Genomic DNA, 24,565 nt, shown 5'->3' with positions numbered 1-24,565 from the left:
GACCTTTATATGTATTACATACTACAGGTGTCTTTTTGATGTTTATGTGTCCTATTAATCATTCTCAGTAGACAGTGATAATGAATTCACTTCTTTCCACCTTCAGTCCTATGTATTTTCTCTAAGTTGTTACAACAGTAAGCTTTCTAAAATTCATATTTGCTTATCTTTCTCATCTTTAAAATCCTAAATTCTGCCCCTGGTATAATGAATGGAGATAAGCCTTCTCTCCCTTTCTCCTGCTGCCTGTACCCTAGACTTGAATACTAGTCTGCCAAATGATTTGTGGTTTCCTGCAGCCCTTGCCCTTGGCCTGGTGTCATGCCCTTTCCTCCTCAGCTTCTCTTGATTCTGGAGGACCAGTTTATTTGATGCTGCCTCCAGAAAGCTCTCCAAAATGTTCTAAATGTTCTATTTCTTTTATTGTTTGTTTAAAAACCCTTAGCACTTACCTCAAAAATTGATGTAATGATCTTATTCTTTCTTTGGGAAAACTTTGGTGGCTTTCACTGTTTCAGGATAAAGCCTGACTGTCTATAATCAGACTGTTGGACTTCAGAAGAATTGAAGGATGCATCTGTCTTTCCTAAGATATGAGAAACAGTGAAAGCTTGTTGAAAATTAGAAGCTGTGTAGCTGTGTGATGGAAAAATTGTTTCTGATTGTAAAAGTTAAATAGGGGCTGGGCAGGTGGCTCAGTGGTAGAGCGTTTGCCTTGCATGCATGAGGCCCTGGGTTTGACTCCTCAGCACCACATAAGCAAAAAGAAAAAAGCCAGAAGTGGCGCTGTGGCTCAAGTGGTAGAGCTGAATTGCTGAGGGACAGCACCCAGGCCCAGAGTTCAGTCCCCACGACTGGACCCAAAAAAAAAAAAATTAAAAAAAAAGTTAAATAGATAGAGTTGGTTAAAGAATAAGCATTTTGTGCAGTGATTCATCTATTCAGGAGGAGGAAGAAAATGAGAGAGATAGGATTTATCTAGGATTAAAATTATATTGATGTAAGTAAGTACTTAGGTGAAAATTTAATTTTGTTAAAATTCATATTTTGAGCTAGTTTCTTCAGTATGTATCTGATTATAGTTTAAAATGCTTGTTTAACAGTATGGAACCACTCCTTTGATTTGGGCTGCACGAAAGGGTCATTTGGAATGTGTAAAGCATTTATTGGCCATGGGAGCTGATGTTGATCAAGAAGGAGCTGTAAGTTTTTTTGTGTTCAGCCTAGTAGTAGAGAGATGTTTTTGGTTTTAGAGAAAGAACATTTTAACTTGGTATATGCCTAGAAAAACTTACTTCCAGTTTTTAAATTGTATTAATGTAGAAAAACATGTATTTTCTTTCTATTCTAAGTATGTTACGTTAAGAAAACTATGATAAGTACATGTTTATATGTTTAATGATACTAATAAGTACATGCTAATACACATAAATTTTGGGAGATCAAATCTATTAACAATAATTTTTCAGTATCCTATAAGCTGCTTGAAAAAGTCTTCAAATATTGTCAAAAGAGCTTTTATGCTCTATTAAAATACTTTTTCCTAAAAAATTTAAAATAGTAGTATAACCTAGCAGATGTAGATACCCTGCCTTCACTACTTCCTTTTAGGAGAGTTTGTCAGTATGGGTGACTTGTCTTTTTGGCTATGTTATTTTAATATGAGATAATCATAGCTAATTAAATGTACAGTTTTTAAAAGAACTACTTAAAATAAGAACCTCTTTGAAAGTGGGTTTTTAGGTCACTGCTAGACAGTATTTATTCACTGTTTTACTTCAGTTTTTCCTATAAATTTTATCATGAAGAATTTTTACTTTGGGACTGAGGACATGGCTCAAGGTAGCACCTGCCTAGCAGATGTGAGGCCCCAAGTTTTGTCCCCAATACTGAGGGGAAAAATAAAAGAATTCTTAGTTTGATGCTTGATCACCTTACTTTGTATTATTTAGTTTAGAGCATGTTTAATTTTTAGTCATTCTGTCAGTTAGTTTCTATTTCATTCCACTCATGAGAGCCTGTTCATTGTAAATATGTCCAGTTTCAAGTCTCACTTAAAGCCTTGAATCCTCCCACTCTTCCTAATGACTGGAGAATTCATATTTCTTTAAAAATCGTAAGTACACCTCCCAGCCATTTTTGGTAGGTATATAGTTGTTGATTTTGAAATCTTACCATTGGAAAGACTTTTAGTGGCTAAAGAGTGTAAGTCAGTTTTATAGTACTTGTTAGCATGCTTGAGGCACTCTGCAGTTGATCTCCAGTACTAAGAGAAAGAGAGAGAAGGATAGGAGAAAGAGGAGAAAGAAGAAGAGATAAAGAACTTAGTTTGTAGGAATGTTTTCTAGAATTTACTGATTTCTTGGAATTTTTTTTTAAGAATTCAATGACTGCACTTATTGTGGCAGTAAAAGGCGGTTACACACAGTCAGTAAAAGAAATTTTGAAGAGAAATCCAAATGTGAATTTAACTGATAAGGATGGAAATACAGCCTTGATGATTGCATCCAAGGAAGGACACACGGAGATTGTACAGGATCTGCTGGACGCTGGGACTTACGTGAACATACCTGATAGGGTAAGTTAGGGTTTCAGATTCGCTTCTGGTGGCAAAGTGGCTGGTAGATTACCTTAGCTGTGTCTTAATCCCTTACAAATTTCTTCATGTCTAACACAAAAGTTGTTATAAGTTTTGTTTCTACTCTTGAAATGCGTAAGTTTAAGACTATTCAATCCTTTTGAAGAATGTCCTTGGTTACTTTTCCTAAATAATTTTGTTATTGAAAAACATCATACTTAGCCAGGTGCTGGTGGCTCACACCTATAATCATATTTACTCAGGAAGCTGAGATCTGAGGTTGAGGTTCAAAGCCAGCCTTGGTGGCAAAGTCCCTGAGACTCATACCTTCAGTTAACTACCAGAGACATGGAAGTGGAGCTGTGGCTCAAAGTGGTAGATGCTTGCTTGAGCAAAAGAGCTTAAGGACAATACCCAGGTCATGAGTTTATGCCCCAGGACTGACAAAAGAAAAAGAAAAAGCAAGCAAGCAAGAAAACATGTCACATTTGGCTGGACTTGGGTTCCTTACCTGTAAGCCATGCCACAATGAAGGCATAGGTGACGGGGTCATGATCCAGGGCTAGCCCTGGGCCACAAGCAGGACCCTGTTTGAGAAATAACTGAAGCCGAAAGACTGGAGGTGTGGCTTAGATGGTAGCATGTCTACCTAACAATCTTGAAACCCTGTGTTCACACCCTAGGACTGCCAGAAAAAGAAAAAAAATGTGACATGTACAGTTAGCTTGTGACTGTCCTTCGTGTATATTGTTGTTAGTCATAGCTGGTGCTATTCATTGTATCGGGACTTAAAGAAATTCCTTTACACTGAAAAGTTTCATAATTTGCCAGACATGGTAATTCATGCCTATAATTCCAGCTACTTGGGAGGCAGAGGTCAGGGAGATTACAGTTTGAGGCCAGCCTGGACAAGACGTTAATGAGACCCATATCTCAACCAATAAGCTAAAGGTGGTAGTGCATTTTTATAGTCTCTAATGTAGAAGGGATAAGTACAGTATAATCTTCTCAGTCTGGGGTATGTTGATTCTAGCACATTGGTGAGGTACAGTGAACGTCATTTGAATCTTGCACTGGAGGAGGAAGCTGTCTTGTGTTCCACTGGCCTGAGCCTGCCCAATAGCCAGATATTCATGGACACTAATCTGAAAACCTATACTCACCCTTAATTAAATGTGGCTCTAGAACCAGTGATAGAGTGAGTTAGTGTTACAGTTCCCATTGGTGTGTGTGTTCCCGCGTGCGTGTGCACACGTGTGCACACGTGCATGTTTGCATTTATGCACATATGCATATATGTGTGTGTGTTAGTTCTAGGACTTGAACTCAGGGCCTCAGCAAGGTCCCTGAGTTTCTTTGCTTAAGACTAGCACTCTATCCTACTTTTGGCTTTTTTTGGTAATTAATTGGAGATAAGAGTCTCAAAGTTGATTTTGAACTGCAGTCCTCAGATCTTAGCCTCTTGAGTTGCTAGGATTACAGGGATGAGCTACCATTGCCTGGCTCCCTTTGGCTTTTATATATAGCATTATCCTAAAGTTTTTAAAAATTATTATGTCATGTCCAAATGTATTTTCTCTTTACTGAAGCCAATGTCATTTTATTTAACTCACATTTGTAATGGTAGATTAACTTCCAAAAGACTAGGTTTTCCAACTTGATTTGCTAAGTTTTTATTTCATGGATTCTAATTTTGAGGCATAGTGTCCTCTTTTCCTTACACTGAAGACTATTAATATTAAGTATTATTATTATTACTATTATTTCTGTTTGTGACACTTTTCCTAAGAAAGTTTTTGAGCAGCTCTATAGTGAGAAACTTTAACATATCAAAACTATCCTCATTTCATCACCATTTGATCTTGTTTTTGTCTTTTCAGAGTGGGGACACTGTATTGATTGGTGCTGTCAGAGGTGGTCATGTTGAAATTGTTCGTGCACTCCTCCAGAAGTATGCTGATATAGACATTAGAGGACAGGTGCGTGTGATTATCCAGCTACTGTTGTTACCTTGGATATATGTCAACAGATCACAATGTTATTATTCCAGCTTTCCTATGGTGATAGGCTTACCTAATACATTTAATGAGTATATTATTATTGTGATTATTATTATATCTTATAAATATTCACATCAAATTAAATTCAGCTAGAAGTAAACCTGAATATTGATAGCTTTTTAGCACAAATGTCCCTTGCTTATACAGATCCATTCATCCTGAAATGGACAGTTTGTGATGGGAGGCCTTGGTAGCAGTGGATGGTGTTTCTCTCTCTCCTTTTTTTTTGCCTTTTAAAAAAAAATAATAACTTTTTTTTAAATTGTCAAAACACCATACAGAGGGATTACAATTACATGAGCAAGGTAATGAGTACATTTCTTTTTTTTTGTTTGTTTGTTTTGTTTTTGGGTCTGGTCATGGGGCCTGAACTCTGGGCTAGGGCGCTGTCCTTCAGCTCAAGGCTAGCGCTCTACCACTTGAGCCACAGTGCCACTTCCAGCTTTTTTTTTTTTTTTTATCTTTTGCTTATGTGGTGCTGAGGAATCGAACCCAGGGCCTCAGGCATGCAAGGCAAGTGCTCTACCACTGAGCCACCTTCCCAGCCCATGAGTACATTTCTTATCAAGCACTGTTGCCTCCTCCTTTGTTTCCCCACACCATCCCCCCTCCACCCGCCCTCCCCCTGCTGCTTTCTCCCCCCTCACCCCCCCAGTTTCTCTCTTTAGCATATGGTTTTGTCTTCTCTTTCCCATCCATGCAGCCTGCCTTTCCTAGGCAACTTGGCAGTGTCTATGGATTTGGCTTCAGGCAGTCACAGCTCATAGAGCTACAAAAGTATTTGTTTTTGCTCAGGAAAAGCAAAACAAATAGTAAAATAAGATCTAGATAACATCAAATAGTAGAAATTTATCTAATACTTTGAAAGCTTAAGATTTTTTTTAAAGTTCCTTTTTTTTTTAATTTTTTTTTTATTGTGAAAATACTGTACAGAGGGGTTACAATTACATGGGCAAGGTAATGAGTACATTTCTTATCAAGCATTGTAGCCTCCTCCTTTGTTTCTCCTTCCTATCCCATCCTCCCCCCACTAAAAAAAGTTCTTGAAGCCTAAAATGACAGTACTTTTCTGCTTTTTTTCCCTAATATTTGGTTTTAAAAAAATCTATTATAGCTAAAGCTATTTTTGAACTAATTTAATAAATAATGTATCTATTCTATGCTTAATACAGTGCTTTTGAAAACTGTATTTCAATTTGGGAGAATTTATTGATTCTTGTTTTATGCTCTAGCAAATCTGAGAGTCTTCAGGTAGGTAGGGAAAGAGGGTTCACAAAAATAGAGACTTTCAAAGGCCTTTTAAAAGATTGTTGGATTTTCATTATAAGAGCGAGCAAGAATGGGTATTTTGACTACAACTATGGTAATAATATGAGAACATTCAAGAAAATGGGCAAGTAAGGACTGTCCTAAAGCTAGTTTTGTGGAGGTGGTGGGGATACTGGGGCTGGGCAAAGATGGAAATAGAGAAGTAGAGCAATCATGCCAGAGCACCACATTTTCCCATATTTGGTGGAGGTTTGTATACCACTGATCTGTCAGTCCTGCTTCCCTGTGTTGGCGTCAGTTTGGCTTTGTGATTATCTAGCTCACCTTGCCAGGTCAGTTGTGGAACAACTTTTTTGGATTTTGCATTTAGGAATCTGATCAGGATAGAACAGGATGCAGAAGGAATGCCAAAAATGATAACAGTAATAATGCTTTATGTCAAAATACATTATTTTACATTACCTTTAGAAAAATTGGGCAGAATTACTTATTATATATTATAGGTGAAACTCCTTAGGTCAGTTTGTTTTTTTCTTTTTCTTTTTTGTTGTTCTTTTTTTTTTCAATGATATGAAAATGTTTACAATGTAAAGTTAGGTTAAAAAAAATGGATACATTGCGGGGGGAGGTTTGGGTTGGGGGGGCGGGGGGAGGCTGGGAAGGAATGGGAAGGGTAAACAAAGGAGGAGGCTACAATGCTTGATAAGAAATGTACTTATTATCTTGCCCATGTAATTGTAACCCCTCTGTACAGTATTTTCACAATAAAAAAAAACAACTGCAAATAAAAAAAATGGATACAAAAAGCTATATCATCTTAACTGTGTGATATATACACCTAGAAAATAAATACACCAAAAGTTTTTCAAATGATGAATTATAAGTTTTATTTATGTTTTATACTTATTTAAATTTAAAATTTGTTGGGGGGGGGTCCAGTTGTGGGCCTGAACTCTGGGCCTGGACGCTGTCCTTCAGCTCTTTAGCCCAAGGCTAGCGCTCTACCACTTAAGCCACAGTGCCACTTCCGGCTTTTTTTTTTCTGCTTATGTGGTGCTGAGGAATCGAACCCAGGGCCTCATGCATGCAAGGCAAGCGCGCTAACACTGAGCCACCTTCCCAGCTTAAATTTAAAATTTTAACCAGACGCCGATGGTTCACACCTGTAATCCTAGCAATTCAGGAGGCTGAGATCTGAGGATTGCGGTTCAAAGCCAACCCGGGCAAGAAAGTCCATGAGACACTTGTCTCCAATAAACCAATAGAAAACTGGAAGTGGTGCTGTGGCTCAAGTGGTAGAGCATAGCCTTGAGCTGAAGAGTTGAGGGACAGCGCCCAGGCCCAGAGTGGGGCTCCCAAGCCCCACGACTGACCAAATAAATAAATGAATAAAAATAAATTTAAATTTTTTCTACACTTGAAACCCTCACTTATCTAAGTAGAGGGATAGAAGTAAACAAAACTGTAAAAGTTTATAATAGGTATCTTTGCACTCCCAACCAAGACTGAGTGTGCTGGCATATTTATGTGACTGGTCTAAGATTGCAAAGTTCAGACAGTGACTCCTTCTAAGCCAATGCATGGTCCTGAAATCAATTGAGTTCTAAAAGTGTAACTTATTAATCACATTGGATTGTTACTCTTAATGTCAAGTAATAATTAAGTTTTCTTAGTCTTCTTCATAAAGAATTTCTCAAAAATAAATCCCAGATGACATACAGATCACTACTTCCCTTCATGCTGCCTGTTATAATGGCTTCTGAGAGAACTGTAATTTACAAATAGCATTTATACTGTATCTTATAGGAAGTATTTATTGGTGTGTTTTAATTACACAGGACAATAAAACTGCTTTGTACTGGGCGGTTGAGAAGGGGAATGCAACCATGGTGAGAGATATCCTGCAGTGCAATCCTGACACTGAAATATGCACAAAGGTAATGTCTCCAAGAGGAGGAATGTTACTTTCCCTTTGTAAAGGAGAGGATAGATGAGTGAAGCAAAGAAGTGGGGGAGGATATAGTCAAAAATTCAATGTATAGCCTATAAAATTAAGGAAAGTGAGGGAGGGGTGGGCAGGGAGGGGTGAGAATGTTGGAAGGGGTACTGATCAACACACTGTATTCATAAACTCCTTTCTACAATATTTAAAATGCTTTCCATGTTAATTTAAAACTTTTTAAAGAATATTTTTTACCAGTGTTTTTATTTCTGTTTACATTATATAGGACCTGCACAAGAATGGTGACTATGAAATTATTCGCTACAAAATACAGAACTAATTAATCTACTACTATATTGCATTATAATTTAAACAAGGCACCTTCTCCCTTTTGTAAAAGTCATCCATCCAATTCTAACAAGCTGTTTTCCTCTTTGCAATGTGAAGAGGTTTTTTTTCTACTGAAAATTACATTTCTGCTGAAAATTACATTGGCTATGTGTACAAAAAAATAGAGACAGGGCTGGGAAGGTGGCTCAGTGGTTGAGCGCTTGCCTCGCATGCCTGAGGCCCTGGGTTCGATTCTCAGCACCACATAAGCAAAAAGAAAAAAGCCGGAAGTGGCTCTGTGGCTCAAGTGGTAGAGCGCTAGCCTTGAGCTGAAGAGCTGAGGGACAGCGCCCAGGCCCAGAGTTCAGGCCTCACGACCGGACCCAAAAAAAAAAAAAAAAAAAAAATAGAGACAATAAGACCCCATGGCACTAAAAAACTCATTAAGATTTTTTTTGTGGCAGTACATAAAATATTATAAAATGGTGTGAAATTGAAATATCCTTCAATAATGAAAAATGGGAGGAGATGGAATAAATTCTTTCATTACCATCCCTATAGTTCCCTTCAGAATTTACATTTACAGCAGGACAAAGGCTGAACTAATGCAACAGTAATACTCACTGGACACTATGTTAGAAATGAATTTTACAACTTGAGTGGGGAGGGGAGAAGAGAGGGGAAAACTGGAGAAAATGAGGGAGGGGATAACAGAGTTCAAAGAAAAATGTACTCATTTCTTAAGTAATTGTGACCCCCATGTTCATCACTTTTACAGTATGTCTCCTAGTTCAACATACGTGCAGCAAACTTGTTTCTGAAAATAATGTAAATTAAAGAATATTTTAAATGTAGCCTACAGAAGAGTCAGATACTTTTAGTCATTTGCATTTGTATAATGTTAAACCTTATCTGTATCTGCAGGATGGTGAAACACCACTGATAAAGGCCACCAAGATGAGAAATATTGAAGTAGTAGAGCTGCTGCTGGATAAAGGAGCTAAGGTGTCTGCAGCGGATAAGGTAAAACCTGCAGAGAAAACATTTTTTGGCAAGCTGTTGGTGGACTGACCTCCACATCTAGTGGACTCAACCCCAGTCCTTTTACATTTAGTTTGTTTTTAATATAAGGTCTTAAACTTTTGCTTGGGCCGCCCTCAAACCTCAGTCTTGTCTCCACTCCCCTAATAGGTGGATTGTAGGTGTGTGCCACCATACCCTACCCCTGCAGGCCATTTTCATTTAGTGTCACAGAGAAATCAGGGTAGCTGAAAACTGGGAATTTATTTATTGGGATTAGGGTCATTGGTTGAAGTTAATAGACATATTTGTGAAGTATAGTATGTGGCAGAATTCTTGATAGACTAAAGAGGTTTTTTTATTCTACTTTACAGTTTTACTTAGTGTTTGGTATGGATACTAATAAGGGAAGAAGGCTGCTATTAGGGGAGCCAGAAGATAGGGATAGTGGAAGAGATGGTAGTGGAGAAAAGGATAGATGTGGCACAAAGGACTCCAAATTTAAGGGTACACCATACTCGCAGATGGTTGACAAGTTGTGGGAGCTTCAAGGTTACTGTGCTGGGTAAGGAGGTGAAGGTAGCTGTGAGATAGCATATGGAGTGTTGGAGGAGGGTGGTCGGTGTCCCTGGACAGTAAATGCTAGGATGACAGATGGGTACTGAGGAAGTACAGCTTTCCTGTTTCAGTAAGTTCAGCGAGGAGAAGGATGATATTCTAGAGGGCTGGGAAGAAACCATTTCTGAGAAAAGCTGGTGAAGAACTGGAGAAAGATTATGGAAAGGAGGGAGATCAAAAGTTATATCGTGTATGTATTCTGTGTGAAAATTTGGAAGTTTCAGATTTTCTGTTCTATAGAAGTATGAAAAACAATACTCTGCCTATACTGTATATGACAGTGTGAAAGTTTTACAGAAAACACCACTCTGTCTATACTGTATATGACTATGTGAAGTTTGAGTAACTTGCCATTGTTTTACAGAAGGGGGACACTCCCTTGCACATTGCTATCCGAGGAAGAAGTCGGAAACTGGCAGAGCTCCTTTTAAGAAATCCAAAAGATGGGCGTTTACTTTATAGGCCCAACAAAGCAGGAGAGACTCCTTACAACATTGACTGTAGTCATCAGAAAAGCATTTTAACACAGATATTTGGAGCCAGTAAGTATCAGGTTTTATCTCTGAATTAAGCTTTGAAATACTGAGTGTCACATTAAAAAGTTGAAAAACAAAAGGCCAACTTCTTCAGTTGTCATTTAACTGGAGAATATAAAAGTTAAACAAGTTATTATTTTCTTGTGAAAAAATAGTCCCACTGTCTAAGAGTCTTTTGCAGTGCAGTATAGTTTTCTGAATTAAGCACATTAAGTAACCATCTTTTAATGCTCCTAAAAAATCCATCCTGTTTTTCTAAGTTCTTCCATCAGGTTTACTTTGTGCTTTTATCAAACATGCTTTGTTTTCTGAGCATTTGTAGTTCTCAACCTTTTTGTTTTGTCCACCACTGGCTCTTCATCCTAGGCATATTCTGTACTTTAAAATCACCTCTTCAAAGTTTTTTTTTTTTTTTTGGGTCCGGTCGTGGGGCCTGAACTCTGGGCCTGGGCACTGTCCCTCAGCTCTTCAGCTCAAAGCTAGCGCTCTACCACTTGAGCCACAGCGCCACTTCCAGCTTTTTTCTTTTTGCTTATGTGGTGCTGGGGAATCGAACCCAGGGCCTCAGGCATACAAGGCAAGCACTCTACCACTGAGGCACCTTCCCAGCCCACCTCTTCAAAGTTTATTCTTAGTCAGCTCCTCCCTTTTCTGTTATTTTTATATTATTTATTTTATTTTTTGCCAGTCCTGAGGCTTGACTTCAGGGCCTGGGCACTGACCCTGAGCTTCTTTTGCTCAAGGCTAGCACTCTACCATTGAGCTACAGCACACTTCTGGCTTTTTTTGTTATGTGGTACTGAGGAATCAAACTCAGGGCTTGATGCATGCATGCTAAGCAAGCACTCTTCTACTAAGCCACATTCCCAGCCCTCTGTGACTCTTTAATCTATTTAACTAGATAATATGTTTGTCTCATTTAAATACTTGTGTTTATTTTTCCTTTTTTTTTTTTTGTCGGCTTTGGGGCTTGAGCTCAGGGTCTGGGGGCTGTCCCTGAGCCTCTTTATGCTCAAGGCTAGCCCTCTACCACTTGTCACAGCACCACTTCTGGTTTTTGAATGGTTAACTGGAGATACAAGTCTTACAGGGACTTTTCTGCCCAGGCTGGCTTCAAGCCACAATTCTCAGATCTCTATTTTTCCTTTCTTATACTTATTATATGTGACTTTTATTCTATTTCTTTGAGATTTTGTCCCCTCTAGATTTTACCACATTCTTTAGGTCAAGAATGACTTCTCTTATCTCTTGAGTTCTCTGTAACATTTAGGATATTGAATATTGTAGTAAAAGACTTGTTACTTGAAAAGGATGCACATGAGAATAGTCTTTCACATGTGGTATTTTGAAACACAGATTCTTTTCTGTGAGAACAAACAAAAATAACTAGTTTCAGAAAGCAGCAGGGTATTGTAGACTCATCGCCTTCCTGTTGGGCTTCTCAGTCATATCTTCTTTTGACATGTGTGTGAGTTTTTGTATTTGATTTTATATTTTAATTTAATTTTATAGGGTCTTGCTATGTAGCATAGGCTAGCTTCTTTTGCAATCCCCTTGTATAGGCACTACATACAGTGGTAGTTTTGTATTTTAAAACATTTTTCTAATTATAATAATAATACATACACATTAAATTTCATGAGTGAAGAGCTGGTTGCTAGTGGCTCATGATGTCTGTAACCCTAGATACTCAGGAGTCTAAGATTTGAGGATCGTGGTTCAAAGCCAGCCTGAGCAGGAAAGTCTGTGCAACTCTTACCTCCAATTAGCCACCAAAAAGTTGGAAGTGGAGGTGTGGCTCAAGTAGTAGAGTGCTGAGTAATAATGTAAGTTTAAGACCTAGTACCAGCACAAAAGAGGAAAAAAAATAAAACACATGAATTTAGTAGAAAATGCACATTCCCTGTTGTCACCAACTTAAAATTATTTCAATGACTTACAGATTTTATTTAAAATTTTACAATTTTTTTACTTTATGTATAGCTTTAAAACTTAAAAATGAAATCATACCATATTATAAAAAGTTTTAATAATTTAGTATCATAATCTTAATTATTCCATGATCTTTCATTATAGATGCTAACAATAACTTTCAATTCTCTTTTTTTTTTTATTGTAAAGATACTATACAGAGGGTTACAGTTACATGAGTGAGGTAATGAGTACACTTCCTCTTGAACATTGTTACCCCCTCCATTGTTTTCCCCCTACCATCCCCTCCCTCCCTCCCTTCCCTGAGGTTCTTTTTTTTTTTTATTGTGATTAAGTGATTACATAATTTCCGGAAATTCACAGTATTGTGGAATAATGATGCTCATTTAAAGTCACAAGTTCATTCTAACTTTCCTGGAGCAAATTGTCTATCACAGTCTGTAATATATAACGGTGCTCACATGTTATATACCATATATGTGATCAGCAGCATGGGGATATTTGGTAGTGGTTCCACCAGATGAGTGGGAGTTCTTTGTTTCTTAAGTCCTGTTAGTTTTGTCATATCACCTAACATTTTGGATTTAGCATCCACTTATCAGGGAGACCATGTACCGTTTGTCTCTTCGTTCTTGGCTTACCTCGCTCAACATGATTCCTTCAAGCTCCATCCATTTCCCTGCAAATGCCATTATTTTGTCATTTCTAATGGCTGCATAATATTCCATTGTGTATAGATAGCACAATTTTTGGATCCATTCATCTGTGGTGGGGCATCTAGGTTGTTTCCATATCCTAGCTATTGTGAACAGTGCTGCAATAAACATGGAGGTGCACGTGTCCTTGTATATTGGTTCCTGTTGTTCAGGGTAGATGCCTAGAAGTAGTATGACTGGGTCGTAAGGGAGGTCAATCTTTAGCTTTCTAAGGACCCTCCAGACTGCTTTCCAAAGTGGTTGTGTAAGTGTACATTCCCACCAGCAGTGTAATAGGGTTCCTCGTTCTCCACATCCCCTCCAGCATTTGTCGTTGGCTGATTTGTGGATGTGGGACATTCTGACTGGGGTAAGGAGGTATCTCAGGGTTGTCTTTATTTGCATTTCCTTCACCACCAGGGATGATGAACATTTCCTCATGTGTTTCTTTGCCATTTTTATTTCTTCATTTGAGAAGTCCCTCTTTAGTTGCCTTGCCCATTTAGTAATTGGTTTGTTAGGTTTGGGAGGGATTAGTTTCTTGAGTTCTCTGTATATACAGGATGTTAACCCCTTGTCTGATATATTGCTGGTAAATATTTTTTCCCAATTAGTTGGTTGTCTTTCTAGCTTGGTTGCGATAGCTTTATCTGTGCAGAAGCTTTTTATTTTAAGGTAGTCCCATTTGTCGAGTCTCTCTCCAACTTGTTGTGACCCTGGGACTCTGTTCAGGAAGTTCCTTCCTGTGCCTATTAGTTCAAGTGTCTCTCCTACTCTGTCCTGCAGTAGTTTCAGAGATTCAGGTTTAATGTTAAGGTCTTTAATCCATTTTGAGTTGATGTTGGTGCATGGTGATAGGCTGGGGTCCACTTTTAGTTTTCTGCATGTGGCTGCCCAGTTTTCCCGGCACCAGCGGTTGAAGAGGCTGTGTTTCTTCCATTGTATGTCTTTGGCTCCTTTGTCGAATATCAGCTGGCTGTAGGCCTGTGGATTTATTTCTGGATCTTCTATTCTGTTCCATTGGTCTTTGGGTGTGTTTTTGTGCCAGTACCATGCTGTCTTTGTTATTATAGCTCTGTAGTAGAGTTTGAAGTTCCGCATGGATAGTCCTCCCATATTGTCTTTATCCCCTAGAATTGTTTTGGCTATTCTAGGTCTTTTGTTGTTCCATATGAATTTTTGGACTGTTTACTGTATTTCAGTGATTGTATGTCATTGGGATTTTAATAGGAATTGCGTTGAATTTGTATATTAGTTTTGGAAGTATTACCATCTTTACTATATTAAGTCGGCCTATCCAGGAGCATGGGAGGTCTTTCCATTTCCTAGTGTCTTCTGCAATTTCTTTCTTTAACTTTTTATAGTTCTCATTAAATAGTTCTTTTACATCTTTGGTTAGGTTAATTCCTAAATATTTTATTTTTTGGGAGGTTATTGTGAATGGGGTTGCTCCCTTTATTTCCCTCTCTTCCTGTACATTATCAGTGTATAGGAAGGCAACTGATTTTTGTGGGTTTATTTTGTATCCTGCTATTTTGCCGAAGTGATTTATGATTTCTAAGAGTTTGGGGATGGAGTTTTTGGGATCGTGGAGGTATAGTATCATGTCGTCTGCAAAAAGGGATAGTTTAACTTCTTCTTTCCCTATGCAGATCCCTTTAATGTCTTTTTCTTGCCTTATTGCCCTGGCTAAGGGTTCTGGGACTATATTGAAGAGGAGTGGAGACAGTGGGCATCCTTGCCTTGTTCCTGATTTTAGGAGAATTGGTTGTAGCTTTTCCCCATTAAGTATAATATTGGCTATTGGTCTGTCATAAATGGCTTTTATTGTTTTTAGAAATGTTCCTTCTATTCCTCTTTTCTCCAGAGCTTTTAGCATGAGTGAATGTTGAATTTTATCAAAGGCCTTTTCTGCATCTGTGGCGATAGTCATGTGATTCTTGACCTTGGCTCTGTTGATATGTTGGATTACATTTATTGACTTACCTATGTTAAACCATCCCTGTGTCTCTGGGATGAAGCCTACCTGGTCATAGTGTATTATTTTTTTTATGTGTTTCTGGATTCTGTTAGCTAGAATCTTGTTAAGGATCTTTGCATCTGTGTTCATCAAGGAAATTGGCCTGTAATTCTCCTTTTTGGTTGGGTCTTTGCCTGGTTTGGGGATGAGTGTGATATTGGCTTCGTAGAATGAGTTTGGGATAGCTCCCTCCTTCTCTGTTTCTCTGAAGAGCTTGAGGAGTATGGGTATTAGTTCTTGTTTAAAGGTCTTATAGAATTCTGCTGTGAATCCATCTGGTCCTGGGCTTTTTTTTGTTGGAAGACTTTTGATAGCTTCCTGTATCTCATTATAGGATATTGGCTTATTTAATTGGTTAACTTCTTCTTTGCTCAGTTTGGGCAACTTGTATTTCTCTAAAAATGCATCCATTTCTGCCCGATTTTCTTCCTTTAGAGAGTATAGCTTTTGAAAGTAGTCTGTTAGAATTGTTTGGATATCTTGGGTACTTGTTGTGATGTTTCCCATGGCATCCCTAATCCTATTAATATGGGTTTCCTCTCTTTTTAATTAATCTAGCCAACGGGCCATCAATTTTGTTTATTTTTTCAAAGAACCAGCTTTTTGTTTGGTTTATTTTGGTTATGGTTTTCTGATTTTCTAATTGGTTAATCTCTGCTCTTAATTTGGTTATCTGGCTTCGTCTAGTAGCTTTAGGTCCCATTTTTTCTTGTTTTTCTAGCTGTTTTAATTGCAACATGAGATTATTTACTTGGTCTGTCTCCATTCTCTTGATGTGGGCACTGAGGGCAATAAATTTGCCCCTCAGGACTGCTTTTGCTGTGTCCCACAAGTTTCTTTGTGAGGTGTTTTCATTTTCATTGAGTTGTAGGAAATGCTTTATTTCTTCTCTGATCTCTTCCATTACCCAGGCATTGTTAAGGAGTGTGCTGTTCAATTTCCATGTATTGGAGAAATTTCTGCGGTATGCTTTGTTATTGAGAGCTAGCTTGATTCCACTGTGGTCAGATAGGATACAGGGGATTATGTCGATCCCTTTGTATTTGCTTAAGTTCCTTGCATGAACTATGATATGGTCTATTTTGGAGAAAGTTCCGTGAGCTGCTGAGAAGAATGTGTACTGTGTTGTTTTAGGGTGAAATACTCGGTAGATGTCAGTTAATTCCGCTTGGAGTATGGCCTCTCTTAATTTGGTAGCTTCTTTGCCAATCCTCTGGTTGGTAGACCTGTCCTTTGATGAGAGTGGTGTGTTAAAGTCTCCTAGTATTATCGTATTGGGATCTATTTTATTCTGTAAGTTTGAGAGCATTTGTTTGACATATCTGGGTGCACCAATATTTGGGGCATATAAGTTGATGATGGTTATATCCTCCTCTTGGATTGTTCCCTTTATTAATATGTAGTGTCCGTCCTTGTCTTTCTGTACTGATTTTAATGAAAAGTTTATTTTGTCAGATATCAGGATAGCTACACCTGCTTTCTTACTGGGGGCATTTGATTGGTAGATCCTTTTCCACCCCTTCACTCTGAGTTTGTTTGTATGTTTGGCTGAGAGGTGGGTCTCCTGAAGGCAACAGATGGATGGGTCTTGTTTTCTGATCCAGTCCTCAGTTCGTTTTCTTTTAATTGGCAAATTCAGCCCATTTATATTAAGAGAAAGTATAGAGAGATGCATTGTTGTCCCTGCCATTCCGTTTTCCTAAGTTTTTCTTCTTTCCTTTCCTCCTGTGCTTGCTCAGTTAGACTTTGAGTAACGCCTGTTTGGGGCAGGCCCCAGTTCCTGCTTGCTTTCTTCAGGTTGTGTCCCCCCTCTTAGAATTCTTTGTAATGCTGGCTTAATGTTTATGTATTCATTTAGTTTTTCTTTGCTATTAAAAGTTTTCAGTTCTCCATCGAATGTGAATGCTAGCTTTGCCAGGTATATTAGTCTGGGTTGGCAGTTATTGGCTCTCAGGGCTCGTATGGTGCTTTCCCAGGCTTTTCTTGCATTCATTGTTTGTGTGGAGAGATCTGCAGTGATTCTAATTTTTTGCCCGTTGTAGTATAGCTCCTTCCTCATTTTTGCTGCATGCAGGATTATTTCCTTATTATTCAGATCTATCATTTTTACTATAATGTGTCTAGAAGTGTTTCTCCTGGGATCTTGCTTGTTGGGTGTTCGATAAGCTTTTGTGATGTAGTTAAGATGGTCGTTTTTGAGGTGGGGAAAATTTTCATTGATTATCTTGTTAAATAGGTGTTGCATTCCCTTGCTTTGGAATTCCTCACCATCGTCCACTCCGATTATGCGAAGGTTAAATTTCTTAGCATTATCTGCTTGCTCTTGAAATTCCCTTTGGTATAATTTGAATGATTTTTTCATATCTGTCACTTTTTGGTCCAGTTGTTGTATTCTGTCTTCTGTATCTGACACTCTACCTTCCATTTCATTCACTCTGTTGACAGTGGCTTCTATTGTGGTTTACATGGAGGAAATGGATCCCTTTATGGATTCAATGTTGGTTCTCAGAGTACTGATCTCACCTCTCAATGAGGTATGCATTACCTCTAATTTGGCGTTTATCTCACTTCTTACTGAGGTTTGTGCAGCTTCTATTTTTGCATGCATCTCTTGTTTGATATCCTATATCTCTTTTGATAGTTCATCCTTGTGCTCTTTCAATTTCTGATCAATTTCTCACTTTATTTCTTGAGTCATTGCCTCCAGCAACCCTTGGATGTAGCTTTTGTCTTTCATTTCTGCTTTGCTCCCACTGGGGCTCTCCCCTGCGTGGCTGCTGGCTTTTGAGGTGAGCTTGCTGTCCTGGGTGGTGGTAAACCTTGTGATTTTTCTCTGTGATTTTCGCATGGAGGTTCAGGAGACTGCTCTTCAATTTTGTTTTGGTGTGTCTGTCTTTGCTTGGTTGCTGATTCTGTATTGGTAGAGAGAGTCTGTGCCTGATCTGGGTTCTGTTGGGAGCCTATTTCCAGTTGCTATTCTGACTTACTTAGGATTCTCAGCTCTCTGCTGTTGATTGCTGTCAGTTCCCGCCTTTGGAAGGGTTGAGCAGCCTAGACTGCTTGTGTTTGCTCCTACAGGTGCTCTTGTGAAGAACAGATGCTCTGGATGCACTCTCCCAAATACTGGAGTCTGCTGATGTGTTTTTGTTTGTTTGTTTTGGGCTGGTTATGGGCTTGAACTCTAGGTTTGGGTGCTGTCCCTCAGCTCTTCAGCTCAAGGCTGGCACCCTACCATTTGAGCCACAGCACCACTTCTGACCCTTTTTGCTTTTGTGATGCTGAGGAATCAGATCCAGGGCCTCATACATCCAAGACTATCACTCTATTGCTGAGCCGCCTTAACAGTCTGAGCTCCTGCTTACTATCAGGTGCTGGCAGCCTGTGTTGCCCAATCCCCAGCCTAGGGTATATGGGTGGAGTTTTGGTGGGGTTTGGGCTTCTCTTGTCCTGGGCCTCCAGGTCATTTGTTGTCACAGGCATGCTTCCCGGGGAGTGTTGTTTCCTGGTTTTCTCCCCTCTGTTGAGGCGTATGCTCAACTTTTTACTTCAGTTGGGAGGAGTTGGTTGTGTTGTTCAGGCGCCGGATCCCCGGGCCTGGTTCCGGCCCCAGCCTGGAGCGCTCCTTAGGCCTGTGCTGATGTGTATACCACGTAGGTTATACAGCCTGGGGGACACAGTTCAAATTTCTTCTACTGTTGGTAGTCTTGACCCAGGGGCGCTGTTCCTGGCTTGGGCATTTAAGCTCCCTTCCAGGGGCACTATTGCTCTGGCCTGGCCAGCAGAGTGTGCTCCACGGGCTGGTGGAGCTCTCAAACAGTTCCCAGTTTTAGTGGGTCCTGTGTTCTGGGTGTTGGGGTAGGGAGTCTAGGTCAGGGTCTGGGGATTCCCTCCAGCTCTGGTCTCCCTTGAGGGATACACTGTCCCCTGTGGGGTACTCACCCTGGAGCTGGTTATTTCTGTGTGGTGTAGGTCGTCAGTTGTTGTTGCAATCCGAGTTCAGTTGGGGTGGTTGCGGGCTGGGTTGGGCGGTGGTGGCTCTGTGTGATTCTTTTCTGTCTCTGCCTCTGTCGAAGCTGTCGGGTCAAAAGTGTCCACGCTCAGGCGGCTTCTTCGCGGGTTGTGATCTGCAGGCAGCCCCCTGTGCCTCTGGGGCCCGGGCGCCCCGCCGGGTGGTTACGATCGCGATGGGCGGGTGGTCTGCCGACAGGTCCCTTTGTCGCGCTGTTGGTGCCGAGAGGCTTTGGCAGGATGGAGCCTCTCTGCTCCGGTGGAGAGTGACGGGTGGGGGTGGGATCCTCGTGGATCTCTCTGTTCCTGGCGATCCGCTGTTCTGCAAACCGGTACCTGGTGATCTGCAGGCGGCCCCCTGTGACTCTGGGGCTCCGGCAGCCCCCGCTGGGCCGGCTGGCCGGCGGCTTGGCGCACTGCCGCGCGGCCAGTGAAGGTTGGGGGAAGGGTCTTCGCTTTTCTCTGTTCTGAAATTCTTCTTTTCTTCTCTTTCTTTTTTTGTTATTTTCCGCCTCTGGTTTTTCTCTGAGTGTTCGTCTTTTTGTTGTTGTTGGTCTCTTGGGGAGATTAAGTGTTGGAACTCGAACTCTCTTTTTGGTTGGAGAGAGCTGTGGCGTTTCCCTACTGCCCCGTCGCCATCTTGGTCCCCCCTCTCAATTCTCTTTTGATGAAAATCTAACTTGTTTTGTGGTAACAACTAGGGCTACAGTGAACAGTGTGCTAATACCAGGGCTTGAACTCGGGGCCTCATGCTCTCATTTGATTTTTCCATTCATGCCTGTTACTCTACCACTAGAGCCACACCTCTACTTCTGGCTTTTTGATGGTTGATTGGAGATGGAGTCTCTCGGACTTTTCTGCCTGGGCTAGCTTCAAACTGTAATTTTCAGATCTCAGCCTCCTGAGTAGCTGGGATTACTGGCATGAGCCATCAGCATACAATTTTTTCTATTTAAGTGTTTGTTATATATACTAAATTTATTATCTCATCCTCATTTTCCTCACTTTCCTTTTTCTCCTTCACAATTTGCCAGCATACATCTTAAAACTAATAGCTATCGTAAGTTCCATGAAATATGGTATTTTTTAAAGACTCTCAACCTATTTTCACACAGATCTAAATGTATACAGTAAGTTTTTCCCCCTAATAATTAAGAAGTGAAAATTGGTATTCTTTTCTACTAATAATGCCACTATGTAACATAGGGATATGGTATGTTTTTAATTACAGGACACTTGTCTCCTACTGAAACAGACGGTGATATGCTTGGTTATGATTTATATAGCAGTGCCCTGGCAGACATTCTCAGTGAACCTACCATGCAGCCACCCATTTGTGTGGGCTTATATGCACAGTGGGGAAGTGGGAAATCCTTTTTACTCAAGAAACTGGAAGGTAAAGATATTTGTACAAAGTCTGTGTATACATAACAATGTTTTCTCTGAAGTAAATAAAAAATACAGCTCTGTATAGGTATTTGTGTGACACAGTTTGCTGAAATAAATTGGTTGGGGTTTTGTGGGACTCGGTTTTCCTCATGGTCATTTGAATTTATTTCTAACATCAGGCAAAACCCTTAGCTGGGTTCACAGTCAGGAGGACATGTGCTCTGGCTACAGCCAACCAGACATTTTCCAGGCCTTGCTTTCTACACAGCTGCCTCCCATCCCTTTTGCCTGGCAAAATTGTGCTTATTCTCAGGACAAGTTTCAGTATTGCCTCACATTTTGTAGAAAGTGTGAGTGAGGGCTCATTTGGGATCAGCACACCTTTGAGAGCTATGGTTCTTAAATCTCATTGGAGGAAGAAGATGAGATCACAGAAACAAAATGGTGTACTTTTATTTTCTGCGCACAGAAACAAAACATCATTTGTGTAATGCAAATGACAAAACACCAACAAAATCTTGACAGATGAGAGTATATGTGAAAGAGTTTGGGGCATCCTTCCTTAGAATGAAGTGGGGCAGTAGGTAGGCACGTAGGTGTGTCCACGGGAAACAAGTTGAAACCACAGAATTAAGGCTTCATATTCCTTTCTCTTTCAGATGAAATGAAGACATTTGCAGGACAACAAATTGAACCGCTTTTTCAGTTTTCTTGGCTTATTGTATTTCTCACCCTGTTACTTTGTGGAGGGCTTGGCTTACTGTTTGCTTTTACGGTTGACCTGAATCTTGGCATAGCTGTGTCATTGAGCTTCCTGGCTCTCTTATATATATTCTTTGGTAAGTCTTCCGTTTTATCTTCTTTGAAAATGAAGAAAAAATATCAAGACTAATTGTTTTACTTAAAACATGTTTGCCTTTTACAACTTATTTTGCCTTTTACAACTTATATGTAATTTTTGTAATTTGGCTAAGAAAATTGATCTTTGCTATTTTAGAAACTGGTTTACAGGAACATGGTCCATAAGCTGGCTGCAATAGTTTTAGAACCTAATAAATTACTTGTTAGTATTTTAGCAGGACTCCTTTTAATTTATTATATTTACTGTATGGCTATTAATTACTTTAAATGTACATCTTTTTTTTTATGTTGGCAAGTATTAGAGCCTGAACTCAGGGTCTGGGTACTGTCCTTTAGCTTTTTCACTCAAGGCTTATGCTCTACCACTTGAGCCAGAGCTCTACTTCTGGCTTTTTGGTGGCTAATTGGAGATAAGAGTGTCATAGACTTTCCTGCCCAGGCTGGCTTTGGACCATTATCTTGATATGGGATTATAGGCATGAACCACTAGCAGTTGGCTGTAAATCTTTCTTTGAAGAGAAGCTATAGCCTTCCCTGTCTGGTTCTAGAGCATTTGACCATAACTGAAAAGGTTACTTTATCTAAATGAAAAGAAGAAAATACAATATAATCCCTGCCATTGGGAGTATCCTCAGTTACAAGTGCCGAGTTGCAAAACTGATCAATAACCTTGAAATGCTTAGCATTTGAATCTGAGCCATGGGACTGTATTTAAGTCATTATCTTTCTGTAATTCTTAGGTCATATTTTAGTCAGCTTGCATTTTTTTCACTTACCTTTTCTGTGATTCAGAAGTTAGTTAAAGAATTCTTTTTGGGTGGGGGGCCGGGGGGAGGTCTGGTCGTGGGGCCTGAACTCTGGGCCTGGGTGCTGTCCTTCATCTCTTCAGCTCAAGGCTAGTGCTCTACCACTTGAGCTCCACTTCCGGCTTTTTTCTTTTTGCTTATGTGGTGCTGAGGAATTGAACCCAGGGCCTCATGCATGCAAGGCAAGTGCTCTACCACTGAGCCACCTTCCCAGCCCATGTTAAGTAATTCTTTGAGGAGTAGATTGGAATGAATGTGAACCATTAAAGATCATACTACTTGGATGTCATTACTCAGTAGTTGACTATTTGGAGAAAAGAACCAGCCTGATTAATGACTGTTTTCAATAACTTTTTTAAAACTGCATTTCAGTTGTCATTTACTTTGGTGGACGAAGGGAAGGAGAGAGTTGGAACTGGGCCTGGGTCCTCAGTACCAGATTGGCCAGACATATTGGATATTTGGAGCTCCTCTTCAAGTTGATGTTCGTGAACCCACCGGAATTGCCAGAGCAAACGACAAAAGCTTTACCTGTGAGGTGAGTTGTTCCCTTTGTTGGAAATAACTTCTAATAATATAAAGAAAAAAAGATTTTTACTTAATAAAGTTTACATTGCACTGTGTTTCAAAAAACAATGGTAAAGGAACCTTTTATATGAAAAATAAAGTAAAATTTAAACGTGCTTACACATATGCTCATGCATTTCATAATGTGTATCTGTCTTGTACATCATCACTTTTTTCTAAAAAAAAGTGTTTAACTCTGATTTGCTACATTTCATTTGTTGAGTTTACTATACACACACACACACACACACACACACACACATACACACACACACACTCTCTCTCTCTCTCTCTCTCTCTCTCTTTTGGTTACCTGTTACCATCCTTTGAAGTTTGTTTTTGAACAGCACAAAGAGCAGAGTTGGTGCTCAAACCAAGGTCTTCATGCAAGCTAGAAAAGTGCTCTTCCATTGAGCAACATCCCAGTACTGCAGACATCCTTTGAGACACGATTTGAAAAGAACATTGGATTAAAATGGGATCCTACTGTCTGGAGCTCCAGGCTAGTGATCTGGCATCTCCTTAAATGAGCATGCAACCTGCGAGCACTCAGCTTCCTTGTCTGTACTGCTCTCTCCTCATTGCTGAAGGATTTCCATGTCTGTGTAAATGATTCATATCCATTAGGAAATTTATGAGAAAATGTCAAAGATGAAAAACACTTAGGCCAAGGAATAAAGAAAGTTGCTTATGGCTTCAAATAAAAAGTTAAATATAAAAAAAGCAGTTAGGAAATTAAAAGCAAAAGAACTTCATTAAGAATTAGCAAAAAAAAAAAAAAAAATAGGACACTAAAGCTGAAAAACTTCCAAATTCTAGTAAGATAAAATACATGTAATTTAAAATGAGAAAAAAAATAGGTCAAACCTTCAAAACTGTATAAGAAAGAAAAGTCAGCCTTCATATCTCTGGATTTTCTACCTTGAAATTCTACCAACCACGAAAGAAAACATGTTTAAAAAAGGAATTTGCACCTGTACTGAAAATATACAGACTTTTCCCTTAAACAATACAGTATAAGAGCTACTGAAAAAGCATTATGTTGTAGTAGGTGTTATAAATAATCTAGTGGTAACAAAGAATGCAAATACTGGGCTTTTTTATTTTCAGTTGTAGAGCTTGAACTCAGGCCTGGGTACTGTCCCTGAGCTTTTCACTCAAGGATAGTACTCCACCACTCTGAGCCACAACGTCACTTTCAGTTTTCTTTGAACCACAATCCTCATATCTCAGCCTCCTGAGTAGCTAGGATTATAAGTGTGAGCCACTGGCACTCAGCTTGTGCTCTTTCATATGATGGATTTGAACTGGTCCTAAAAATCAGTCTCCCATGAATTCTGAGGGAATAGTATAATTAACAGATGGGAATTAATTATTAGGAAAAGGATTTAAAGATGAGAAGTTTAAAGGAAAACATACAGAATAGAATAAAATAATTGAGACTCTATCTCCAATTAACAACAACAACAACAACAAAGCCATGAATTCTGAGGGAATAGTATAATTAACAGGTGGGAATTAATTATTAGGAAAAGGATTTAAAGATGAGAAGTTTAAAGGGAAACATACAGAATAGAATAAAATAATTGAGACTCTAGTTAACAAGGACAACAACAACAACAAAGCCAGAAGTGGAGTGGTGACTCAAGTGGTAGAGTGCTACCCTTGAGCCAAAAAAAAACCTCTCAGGAACAGCACCCAGGCCCTGAGTTCAAGCCCCAGCAAATAATCAGCATTGATACTGAGATCCAAGGTGTAAATAATTCTGTTATTTTTAAGAAGAATTGTTAAAAGACTATTTTACAACTATGTCTAAATCCATAGGTATTGAAGCTATAAATAAAATGAGATATTAGAAAAATTAGTTTATAAATAACATTACTAGGTGTAAAATTCTTTATGATTATAATATTTTCTTTCCCACGTTCTAAAGC

At 39.3% G+C, this 24,565-nt stretch overlaps 1 protein-coding gene across 13 annotated transcripts in view; it reads left to right on the top strand.

The window, feature by feature from the left end:
- LOC138838615 (kinase D-interacting substrate of 220 kDa) overlaps nt 1-24,565 on the top strand; it is a 106,404-nt gene that overhangs the window by 19,856 nt on the left and 61,983 nt on the right. For all 13 annotated transcript variants that reach the window (XM_070038018.1, XM_070038016.1, XM_070038017.1 and 10 more), the window contains exons 7-15: nt 1,104-1,202; nt 2,381-2,578; nt 4,459-4,557; nt 7,746-7,844; nt 9,104-9,202; nt 10,182-10,359; nt 20,240-20,404; nt 21,057-21,236; nt 22,437-22,602. In XM_070038018.1, coding sequence (XP_069894119.1) covers nt 1,104-1,202; nt 2,381-2,578; nt 4,459-4,557; nt 7,746-7,844; nt 9,104-9,202; nt 10,182-10,359; nt 20,240-20,404; nt 21,057-21,236; nt 22,437-22,602 — 1,283 coding nt within the window. The remainder of the gene's footprint in view (nt 1-1,103; nt 1,203-2,380; nt 2,579-4,458; nt 4,558-7,745; nt 7,845-9,103; nt 9,203-10,181; nt 10,360-20,239; nt 20,405-21,056; nt 21,237-22,436; nt 22,603-24,565) is intronic.

This window comes from Dipodomys merriami, unplaced genomic scaffold (genome assembly GCF_024711535.1).
Source record: "Dipodomys merriami isolate MVZ:Mamm:240054 unplaced genomic scaffold, mDipMer1.0.p SCAF_285, whole genome shotgun sequence".
Classification (NCBI taxonomy): Eukaryota; Metazoa; Chordata; class Mammalia; order Rodentia; family Heteromyidae; genus Dipodomys; species Dipodomys merriami.
Note: the sequence above shows the minus strand (reverse complement) of the source record. Positions and strands in the feature narration are given on the sequence as shown.